Genomic DNA, 12,796 nt, shown 5'->3' with positions numbered 1-12,796 from the left:
ATAGACGTGTTTAGATCCTTAGAAATTTCTTAGGTGATATGGAACTTAGTTTTATGCGCATTTGAGTGATTTGGAATGTTTGGATGCCTTTATGTTTATTTTCCCATGCCTTATCCTGGTATTCTAGAAACAAAGACATTCAAACTTGTATTTATCTCAACTCTATTGTAATAGTTAGGGCTTGTACACGTGATACCAGTCCTTTGGGGGTATTTTAAGTTATGAGAATGTTTATCTGAAATGTTAATGTTATTCTTGTCCTTATTGTGTTTTACTTCTTCTTTTTCCTTATTTGGGTTACAGGCAGACCTGTCTTGGTGGGATAAGATAGGTGCCTTCACGATTGTTTTTGGGTTGTAAAACTTTATTAATTTGAAATACAAAAGGCATGATCTATCAGCAAATTCATTTAATTAATAACTCACGCCCACAAAAAATTAAATCTTCCCTCCATGCTAATTAGTTCAAAGTTGGAAAACAAATAAAATTAATCTTGACCAATTCTAGATTTTTGAATCAAGAAAGAATATATATATTTTTTCTTTTGATAAAATTATAGTAGGTCAATAATTAAGGAACAAAAGAGGAAAAATCTCTTTTTTCAATCATCATTATGCTTTACTTTATTCAAACTTAACTAGATTGAGATATACTCATACAAAGTTAAGGAATAAATAAATCGATAAGATAAAAAAATCAAAATCAAGGACGAACAAAGAAAAAATCAATTTTATCATAAATTCAAGAAAAGCAAGATAATGAGAACAAACATTGCTAAGCTAAGAAGAACCACATATCTGTTAGAGATGGTCCGTAAATTTAGAGGACATATTAAATGAGAAAATGAGGTTTTAATAGAATCAAACTCACCATCAAATAATTTGAGTCCTTCATAGTACGAGACTTAATGAGCAAAATTGATTTGAATAAAGTGAGACAGTGAATCGGTATCTTCTTCGTCACATTTATATTCCTTTTAGACACCTAGTTATTCACTTAATAATTGGATTGAATGAAGAAGCACAATAGTCTTTTCCTTACTGGTTTGAAAATTTCTTTTTGGTCACCAAAATATTCTCCTAAAAATTGAATTGAAATGATGAAGCGAATGAGTATATCTAACATTTATAGTCTACTCTTGGACAATAACTTATTCCCTTGAAAACCTTGTTTGTTCAATTTTGACAATTCAAATTTTCTACTTATCAATAAAGATGAGAAGAACTTCTAAATTTCAATGATATGGACTGTAGAGTTTTAAATCAACTAGTATTATAGCATGCATGTAATGAGTAATAAAATAGAATAGTTACAAATTAACATAATTAGATAAACAGAAAGTATGAAAATTACCATAATGATGAAGTCAACAATATTGGAACAATTCATTGTACTTGTCATGCTTTTAGGTCAAGGGGCACAATTGGCACCTAATGCCAAAACTTAGGCAAAAGCCTACCCTGCTGAACCATTTGCTAATGGCGCATGGCAGCCATACACAGTCAATATCACAAACAAATATATCTCAGCTTAAAAATAAGTCCTCTGCCGACAAGGCCCCTGTCAACAGCTCTAAAAAGAACACAGAGGCATGAAAGTCAGGTTAACATACCAATATAAATGGAAGGCTGACAAGGCCAAAAATCGAGCATACAACTAATATCAAGGCCCAAACAAATCCAAAACCCACTAAGATATGTCTACAAGCCTCTAAGATGAGCAAATCTCTAACAACTAGTCAGGATAAGGCCCTGATGTATCCATCTACTATGCAAAGAAAAATAAGACTCTAGACCGAACAACTCTAGAAAGGATGGAGAAAACCCATCTTTAGTTGAACATGACCACACACACGAGATTTCATGTCTACTTGATAACCTACAGGATTGAATGCAGCAGCCCCTCAAAATGGGAACGTCATTACAAAATAATGTATTGAATATGTAAAGAGACTAAATAACAAAACAACGTAACTGAAATCGAGGCCACAATACAATAACCATAATCTCCGTAGAGTCAATAGCTAACTGGAGCCAATTTACCGGCATAATTTGCATTTCCTTCCTCTAGTTATAACATCTAAACACATACATGAAAAGCAATTCAACAATCAATCAACAACCTACTCGAGCACCCATAATCTGGATAGGTTCCAACCACAATCACATAATAATGCAATGCAACATAATTATAACCAAACCAATTATAGCCGCAAATAGTCCTAAATGTCCCTACTTCAAGTCACACAACCATAACAACTATTATAAGTTCAAATATTCACTGATAGCTTGTATCGAAATGTAAGATCCCAGAAGTTAAAAAGTACTAATACAAGGAAAAAATGATGAAATCATAGAGAATTGCAGAAAATTGGCAATAGTGATGACCACGGAAGGTCATCACGGGCTGTGGTCCTTACCAAGCCTCATAATGAGCCACCGTGGTGGTGATTCAGAGGCTCAATCACAGACTATGGTGAGAAGCACGGACTGTAGTGCCCTTTATGGTGACCCCTCCCCTAATGCCTTAGAAAACTCTCTAAGGCAAGAACCACGGGTGACCAACAAGGATCGTGGAGCTCTTCACGGACCATGGTGGTCACTCCTACAGGATCTGCACCACGGCCATATTTCACAGGCCGTGATGCCCTCCACAGACCGTGAAGGTCTCCATGGAGAAAGTTTAGAGACCTTCCTGCAAACTCCCAAAAACCTTTCCCTAAGTCATCTACCACGAGAGGTAAAACAAGGTAGTACATGAAACAAGAACAAGGAGACGAGGTACATAGAGAAAAGAACCAGAGTCAAAGAAAGTACCTGAAAATGCAAGCCAAGAGCCTATTTACAATAAGTTGGCACTATATGAATCAACTTAATCAAGAACAAAATACTAACTGCCACCACTACTCACATAGTCGTCTAAGGACTAATCCAACTGAACCTGGTAGGAAGTACCAACGACAATTTTAAACTAAGATACCCTGTACACCAACTACAAATACAACATAGGATAAGTACACGTATAATCAGCCAATAACCTACCAGATGCCCATACCCCCAAAAGGTACAAACAATGATAAACATACCCCCGACTCCTATAAAACTAGGGGACAAAACAACAGACAAGTATACTGATAATAGATGATGCAAATAAATGCAAGTTTCTAGTAAACATCAGTAACATCATCGGTGGCACTCAAAGATCATTAATGAAAAAATGTATAGACCCACCACGACCCTTGGTATGCCAGGTGGGACCCATGTAGCTTCCTTATCCAATTCAGTAGTGCACTAGCAAGAGGTGCCCATAGGAGATGCAAAAAGTCCGTATACACTGCCTAGGCCCAAAACAGATCTTATACATAGAATAAAACATCCCCGTAGTGGTACAAAAGAGTGAGTAGCCAAGTTGATGTAGAAAATGGTGACGTCATGTCGGATAGTCAAGTACATGCTAAAAGCATCCTGGATGCAGCCACTATTGAAAAAAGGCGACGCCACACCAAATATAGATAAAACAAGAGTGCATCTTCGATGACTCTAATACTACCAGTAGAAAAGGAGAACATCCTCAACACCTCATAAGTCTCAAAACCAATGTCCGAGTGATCTAGGTTGTATGACTCACATTAAAACCAGTTTTAAAGTAGAAAAATTATGAGAACACCTTCTAAAAAATAGTATTAAAAGTCATTAATGGAACCAGGGTTGTACCATAAAACATATGAAAATGCCTAATCAATGCAAGCATGCTATCACTAGCATCCAAACAAGGTACATGTAATTAACAATGAAATACCAACTCTTAACACACTACCAAGGAAAAGGAAACTAACGTTGGATCTAACTGCTCCTCGAATACGGCCTCGGGCGCAACAATATAATATCAGTCAATAAGGCATCACAACTTACTGTTAAACATAAAGAGAAGTAATCAATAAATGGCTCAAAGTCAGATAAAGGGAGAAATATCTCTAGGATCGACGCCTTAACCCAAAATCTACCAATTCAGCTCCCAACGAACACAGATAAGACAAACCTATATCTACAACAAGCCACTGAGTAATCAGGCACTAGCACAAGGTACGCCATTTATAACAAGCCCTAGCAGAAGCTACGCGTAGCTATAAGGGCGATACACACATGATAAAGAATCTAAGGCTAAATCTAGACTAAGGCCATAAACATCAATCCTAAATAGGATAATAATGCTAAGTCAATACCACAACCAAGGCCCATAGCCTAATATAAAGATTCCACAAGACTACTCTAGTCAAAGGCTCATCCGAGAACCTAGAAAATGAACTGGAAGAAGGAAAAACCTATATTCGGAAAGTACCAACCTAAATTCACATGTAATATATACTACATGATACCTAATAAAGCTCATTAAAAGTGTTTGTTTTTAAAATCAACCCCTCCCCCCTTCAAATTTGAACAATAATCAAACTCCCTCTTTATCCCATGCATTGTCTATTTTACCCTTTCTATAGCACGTCTATTTAATATCTATCTCTTTATATTATATATAATTTACTTTTTAACATAGATTTTTATAATTTTTTCTTTAAGTTCTTTAACATTATAAGTAGAATAATATTTTAAAAATTCATCAAAAAAATTAATATTATTCTTATGACCATTATTTCAATATAATATGCATTAAGTGTGTGTATAAGTATGTATACATATATTTTTTGTTTTATCCACTACTTTACTCCACACGTTTCACATTACTTGGCTTTCCTTAATATATGATATCCCTTAAAAAAATTAATTAGAGATGTATGTTACTAAAGTAATATTATAAATAATATTTTGAAACCTTAAATGTGACTATTATTTCTTTATGCATTTATTTAATACTAAGGGTGGAAATAAAAAGATATTAAAAATTTCTTAAATTTCATAAATTGGACAAGTAAATTAAAACAACTATTTTTAGAATGAGAGTCAAGTAATATAAATGGTGATGGGTATTCTCTTCTACAGAAATAAACAAGTTTTGATTGACATTGATGGAGTATTACATAAATTATAATCTAAAATAATTTTAAATCTAAATAATACAATCTTTAAAAAATTGTCCTTAATTAAATTAATTATTTTTCTCATTATTCAAATTTACTTCTTTATAGAACATCATTAACTTATATATTTAATTAGTATTTTTTACTTTTTGTCCAAAAAATAATGTTTATGCTTTTATAGAAAATTTGTTACATTAAATAAAAATAATGAAAATACCATGATCTCTATAGAAGTAAATTTTTTTAATAATGAACGGGTATAATAGGCATTTTAAAATTTTAATTAGGATAAAGGGGGGAGTTTGGCTATTTTTCAAAGTTGACGGGGGAGTTTGATTTTAAAAATATAGTTGGGGTGAAAATGATTTTCACCCCAAAGTGGGAGATTGTGGCCTACCTCAAAGCTAATCACACGGGTTATGAATCCCCCAATTTGAACCTTTCCACCTTCAAATCACCTCCAATTTCCACAACACTAAAACATATTGATCATGACATCAATATAGATGTTTCAACATAAAAATCATATTAATCGGAGATGGACCCAAAATTGGGTCTAAAATGAGATTGTGGGACTCCCGCCAGGATTCGTGAAATCAACTCCGTAAAATGGTTCATTTGGGCTTACATATCTTGCATTCCAACATACGTAAAAGGAAATTAGTCAATGCAATTATTTTCACTACGAAAGCTTAAGAAGAGAGAGGACAGTTCCATTAGGGAGGAAATTACCTCAAAAGGCAAGTTTCAAGCGTCCCCCGATCACTGCATTGTGTATCCACGAACTTCCATAACATGTTGGACTTTGAATCACCAAAAACAGAGCTCTTAAACTCGAGATATCAAATTTTGAACAAACGAGAGAATTGCTGAAATTTAATTCCCTACGAAAGTTTCAAAAGCCAACAAATTGTTGCTAATGCGACCATCACTTTTATTGAATTAATATCAGCAAATTAATTGAATTAATAACTCATGCTCACACAAAGTTATATCATTATATCTTCACTCATGATAATTAGTTCAAAGTTGGAAAACAAATAAAATTAATTTTGAACTATCCCGAAATTTTAATCAAGAAAGAATATATGTTTTTTTCTTTTGACAAAATTACAGCAGGTTAATAATAAAGGAACAAAAGAGGAAAAATCACCTTTTTCAATCATCATTATGCTTTACTTTAATCAAACTTATCTAGATTGAGATATACTCATACAAAGTTGTGTTAATAAAAAACTCATAGAACAAAAACAATCAAAATAAAGGATTGAACATAGGAAAAATAAATTTTATCACAAATTTAAGGAAAACAAATGTAATGACCTTGAGGGTCATTTTTGGAAATTTTTGTGAAAATACCATTTTACCCCTCTTTTTAGTATCCTCGAGTTTTATTTGACCAATTTGTGTAGTTGGAATTGATTGAGTCTTATTAGATTGTGAATTGTGCAAGTTTTCATGTTTTAAGGCTTAAGTGGTTCTAAAAGTGAGATTTTATACCATTCAGAGTTTCGATTCTCGCAATTGAATTTCCTCAATTCCAGCAGTTATGAAATTTCAAAATTGGTCTAGGAGAGTTGTCAGAATCAGATTTAGGGTTGACATGTGAATTTGAGGTTTTAAGTTAGGAGGTGTGGTTCTAATTGAGTTGGTTTGACTTTGGTCAACATATAGAGATTGGAGCGTTAGATGGGACTTCTGTCAGTTCTGTTGTATCCAAAATGTCGAGTTTGGTCTAACTGAGCATTGACTTAGAGCCCTAGGACCTTAATTGTCATTTTTAGATTTTAGCCTAAAAGTTGAGTTTTAGGCCAAAAGGGCGTCCGGGAGGGTAATTTTGTCATAATGACTTCTTTTCAAAAATCTGACGATTCCATTGAGTCCCGAATATCAATTTAATAGGGTTGCATATCCGTTTTATTTTATCCATATCCAAACTAATTTCGAGAGTCCATTCAAAGACTTGAACTTTTCCCTCTTTCAGTTTCTGGTGCAGGGTCGACTTTAGCGAACGTCCGTGAAAGCAAACATTGTCTGCGAATTAGAAGGTCCCCTTTAGAGAAACCTATGTCGCTTTAGCAACACCTGAGCTCCTATAGATGGGATTTTGAGTCTTTTCCTCTTTTTTAACTTGTAAGAGCTCGGAAAAGGCGATTTGGATTGAGGATTTTTGTGGAAAAACAATGGGTAAGTGATTTTCTACCTAAAACTCTTCATTTCCATTTGATATATTGAGATTTCAACTTCCAATTTCTTGATTTTAACCCCAAATTCCTTGATTTTCCATAAACTCAAAATTGTGATTTGGAACTCGATTGTTACTCAAATTTTATGGGGTTTTCAACCACAAACTCCTCTTGATGTGTAGAACATTTTTTAAAAATAAAATTCTAGATTCATACTTTTTAATTTTAAAGCAATTTTTGGATGATTTTGACCCCAAAATTAAAACCTTGCAATATGGGTATCATTAGACCCCTTTTGATGAACTCTTGTCATTCTTAATAGTGGGTAATTTTTTCGGACTCGGTAATTGTTATTTGAGCTCCGCCTAGAGCGTTCTTGCGAAGCTTAAGCCTTCAAAGTAGGTTTGGATATCCTTGTTGGGGCTGAGTTGGGGTAATTACTCAATTCTATGTGGAAGACTTTGGGATGGGGTCGTAGTATTATTTGGGATTGTTAATTTACTTTGCGATGCCCGTATGGGGGCTTATTTATATTGTGATGTCCATGTAGGGGCTTATATGTATTGTGTAGTCCGTGTGGGGGCGTTATTTGGTATCCTATCTGTGTTGAGACTGGGCAATACATGACTTAACTAAGTTAGAGATGTGAAAAAGGTTATCTGTCATGACCCATGCCTTGGGCCTAGATGTGACACGACTAATGAGCCACCCGAAGGTACCTCACCCAAGCCTCTTATTATTCATTAAGATTTTCATTGGTAATGATAGTCAAAACAAATGGTAAAGTAAGGGATAGAGGGACTAAGGGATTTCACATAGATCAAGAGTCAAGCCATTTAAACATCATACATTTTGTCCAACCATACCTTTTACTTAAAGAGTTAGCGGGGTTTCAGACATGTCCCTACCTCACCCTCAAGATAAAAGTCAAAAATATCAAATGTAACTTAATAGTCTAAACACCATATAAACTAGAAAGATATGAGTGTTGTTCACGAAACATGGGAACTCACCAATAGTAATAGCCTTCAACGATCAAACCTAGCCACGGGGAAGAGAATTTGGAGCAACGCCGATTCCTACATGGTAATATCATGTAGGCAAAAATATGTGTTAGTACTTTGAATGTACTATGTATGTGAGTATGCTATACACTGAAGAACATAAGAGGCATTTATAAAAGATGTGCATAGGTGAATGCATGAATGAGAAATCATCATATGAAACCTTAAAACATTTATTTTGTGGGAAGATGACCGTAACCGACATTTACGACCATGCAAGCTATTACATGAAATCCAACATAACCCCCTAAATTGGCACGGGGAGACTACTTGCCGAGAAGAACTCCGTGAACTTTAATCATTTCTTAACTTTAAATTTAATGTCTAATAATGGATCCACTATCCTAAATAGCCTACAAGGGTCCCTATCTTGGCGCATAGTTAATGCAATATGAGACTTTACTTAAGGACCCCTTAGGTCGAGTCCCCATCTACCTGCTACATTCAGTGCTAGGCCAATCTCACGGAATACATTTATATATCATTATAGCATAAGAATTTATATAACTTAGACATAAAATCATCATTGGGTGGAATATCTCATTAAAACATTTCATTTGATTCAAATGTGAGAATTGTCCCTTCACATTGAAACCTCTCTTTGGCTAAGAAGCCCTTTAATCATTCAATCATTTAATCACAAGACTCCCTTATCATAAACATTTACTTCATAACTTTCATTTGTAGTCAAAAGCTTTCATTTCAACTTCACTTTAATATAAGGAAACTAGGTGGGTTCATTTCATAAATCATCAAATGCCTTTGAAGAATTCTTGCATGCATGAGAGTGATCCAAATGCATCAAAATATACACATCTTAAATAACCCACCATATATAGTTCAAAACCACTTTCAAGCCTACATATAGGCACTTTAACAAATCATTCCTTTCATGTAATTCAGAGTCAATATGCATCAATATAGGTAACATTATAATTTTTAGAGGTCCCGAGGCTATTTTGGGTATTTCAAGTGCCAAAACTAGTTTAGTTACAATTTATCAGATTCCGGTTCAAGAAGCCCTCAAATTCAAATTTTGATGATTCCATTGAGTCTAAAATATCAAATTTAGTAAAGTTGCATGTATGATTTGTCTATATGGGGTTCCGAACAAATCCCAAAGGCTCTTCTATGACTTTGAGAATTGCCAAAAATCTGCTATCTGGTGCCTGACAAATCCTTCTCCGGGCTCATGATGCCTTGTCCTTGTTCGCGGAGGGTAATTATTTCTTTCTCTGTGTTCATGGAGGAAAGGACGCATTAGCGGAGTATATTAGACTTCTTCTCTGCGTTCGCGGAGGAAGGGTTGCATTCGCAGAGTGTACCGGGTTTCTTCTCCGCATTCACGGAGAGATGTCTTTGTTGTCTCTACATTCGCTGAGTAAGTTATCCATGTTCGCGGAGAATAAAAGTCGCTTGAATAGTGTAAAGTTGGGGTTTAAGCAATTGTCCACCATTTTTGAGTTTCCAAGCTTTGGCTAGGCGATTTTGAAGGGGTTTCTTGCAGGGAAAACATTGGGTAAGCTATTCAAACATAGTTTCTTGATTAAACATTACCTTTTTGGATTTTTAAATATGAAATTGGTGATTTTGAGTTGGAGGAATTAAGTTTTTTCAAGAACAATGCAAATTAGTTTTCTAATGATTTTTAACTTATGTTAACTCTATTTTTGAAATGGTTTTCACCAGTAGATTACTTATTATTTGAGGAACATTTTCATCTAAAAATAATCATATTCCGAGTTTGATTTTTGAAATGAGATTTTTGACCATTTTATCTTTTTAACCTAAATTGCTTGATACTAGTATCAATAGCTTTGAAATGTGATTCTGAATCTATATTTGATTAGATTGTGGTGATTTGGACAATCGTCAGAGAGGAAAGGTGTTGATTTTGGATTGTTCATTACTTTTGACTAATGCAAGTGGAATTCTAACCTTTGTTAAGTATGTTGAACCTTGTATTTTCCTATGTGAGGGGATTATGGTGTGTTGGGTTATTAGATTAAATTAAATTATAAGAGTTAAAGTGTGATATTGGAAATTCGTATAGGGTTAATTATCTAGGTGTTGTGTACTATAAAACGTTGATCTATTGTGTGATTTTGGATTATATGGCATCTTATGTGAATACTTATCCTGTTTCACTCATTACTTAGTGAAATATTTTCTCTTTAATGGCAGATAAATGATATGAGTGAGGTATTGGATATTGGGACCAAGGTTTCTATCAGTCGAGGTGATTTGCCGAGGTTTCTTTTGGCGGTCGAGGACTTTTTTGGCGAATATTATGGTTGAGGTCTCATCCAACAGATATTGACTGAGGTGTTTTTTGGCAGGTACATGGTCTATGTGAAGCCTCCATGGGTTCTGATCTGAGGTGATTAGCAGATGTGTATCGTAGGACAGACATGCATCACGATATTTGACATTGCATTTGCATCTATTTCATGCTGTGATTGATTGTGATTTGATATCTTATGTGTTTGCCTGAGTATAACGGTGAGAACATATTTGTACTTTCTTTTTGTGACTGTCTAGTATTCTGGTATAATTATGATATAAATTATATAGATTGGGTTGTCTGGCTGCATATGAGTAATTATGGAGGATTGTGGTTGGGGTGTGAGGAGTACATGTGTTCCACATTGCTTTACTTAGGGTTTAGTTTCTATTTTGTTGAGTACCGTATTGTTAAAATGAGTACCATGTTGTTGGTCCTCACCCTTGCTTCTACATTTATGTAGGATCTGAGCCCAACACCTCCTGCTCTTAGTACTTCTTTGATCGAGCTGAGCTTTTGAATGTGTAAGAGGTAGCAGCTTATCTTCTTCGGCAGACTCTTGCCGCCTACTTACTTTATGCTTTGTTCTACTTGAGGACTGATACATATAGACTTGCATCTTTTTATTTTCTATTGAAATAGTGGGCCGTACATATGACACCAAGTCTTGGGTGGTTTAGAATCTATCACCCGCTTATCCTTATCTATATCATATTAGACTTTATATTTCCTCTTTCATTTCTGATTATTTTGAATTGTTCAAAATCTTAGGTTGACTTGTCATGGTGGGTTAAGCGAGTGTCATCATAGACGATTTTTATTCGTGATAATAATTTAAGTGAAACTATTGAAAACTGTCCAGCAAAGTCTGAAGGATCATCTCTACTTGAGGTTCCTTTTCTATCTCAACACCAAGTATCTCCAGTTCATTCAAGTAACTCATGAACTTCAGCACATGCTCCCTCACCGAAGACCCTTCAACTATTTTGGTTGTCAAAAGTGCTTTTATGGCAGTCTGCTTTGCAGCACAATTTTTCTCTCCAAACATCTCTTTAAGAGATGCAAGCATATCATAAGTAGAAAGCATCGGCTGATGTTGATGCGGCAAGACATTCACCATTGATGCAAGAATGTAGAATCTTCCCATCTCATCAACCTTCATCCATTTATCATAAGGTTGGACTTCCTCGGTAGTAGGATATGTTGGTTTTTTAGAACATTCCTCAGCCAACACAAATTTATAGTCCTCAGAAGTTAGGACAATTAGATTTCTTTTCCAGTCCACATAATTTGGACCTTCCAGCTTATTTTGATTTAAGATAGATGTTAAAGGATTGAAGGAAGTCATACTTAGTCTGAGAGATGAAATATAAACAGATCATTATATATATGTCATACATAAAAAAAAATAAGACACATATAATTATGCATGTGAACAGTTGGAGTCGTTAGTGAAACTTCACCATTCTTGCAATTATATGAGCATGCTCAAGTATATGACCATATAAAATAGAAACATTGCCAACTCAGCAAGATATAATATATTTATTTTATTTAGACATATATATAATTGTTTGATCATTGATTCAAAGAGAAACTTAGTTGGTAAGTTAAAACTAGTAATTAAATCAAAAGAAAATAGATGAATAGTATTCAAATGCACATGTTTATCCGATGGGGAAGAGGACCGTTGTCCATATGTAAACATACATTTCTACCGTAAAACACATTTATAATCATAAGGAAACAACGCTTACACCATTGAAGTTTGAAAATATTTTTTTTCAAAATTTTCAAATATTCGAAAAATAGAAAAATGGCCAAAAGCCCATCAAAATAACTCTGAATGGCCAAAAAAGGCCCTTGGTCATAGTAGAAGAGTTAGTATTACTCATTTGGTAATTTTGAATGAACCAACCAAATTTGACGTCAATCAGAGTTCGTCAAAAAAATCATAAAATAGGCCATCTTGCCAAGCCGACATGCCATCAGGGCCTTCCTTGCCAAGCGTGTATGCCATCAGTGCATGCCATGGCCGGGCGATGGGAAAGGCAAGTGTAATGACCCTCCAGGTCAGTTTCTTCATTCTCCTATATGACTTGCTGGCACTGACAGTTCAGTCGCCTGGTGGTTTTAGCCCGTTTTCCTATTCTAGAGCTTTTATAACTTAAAAAGTTGTCTTCGATCATAATTTTAGGAAAATGACCTCATAATAGAATTTTGACGGTTCCAT

General features: G+C 34.7%; 1 protein-coding gene across 1 annotated transcript; it reads right to left on the bottom strand.

Annotated features, from left to right (window-relative positions):
• Window positions 1-11,407: 11,407 nt before the first annotated feature.
• On the bottom strand, window positions 11,408-11,911 carry LOC129884310 (uncharacterized). The gene has a single exon (XM_055958629.1). It carries the CDS (start codon window positions 11,909-11,911, stop codon window positions 11,408-11,410), a length of 504 nt encoding a protein of 167 aa, XP_055814604.1.
• Window positions 11,912-12,796: the final 885 nt, after the last annotated feature.

This window comes from Solanum dulcamara, chromosome 4 (assembly GCF_947179165.1).
Source record: "Solanum dulcamara chromosome 4, daSolDulc1.2, whole genome shotgun sequence".
NCBI classification, from domain to species: Eukaryota; Viridiplantae; Streptophyta; class Magnoliopsida; order Solanales; family Solanaceae; genus Solanum; species Solanum dulcamara.
This window is presented reverse-complemented; position numbering and strand designations above follow the sequence as displayed.

Bases quoted from the DNA above. Each gene is read 5' to 3' on its own strand.
- LOC129884310 (XM_055958629.1), bottom strand. From the start codon at position 11,911: ATGACTTCCTTCAATCCTTTAACATCTATCTTAAATCAAAATAAGCTG.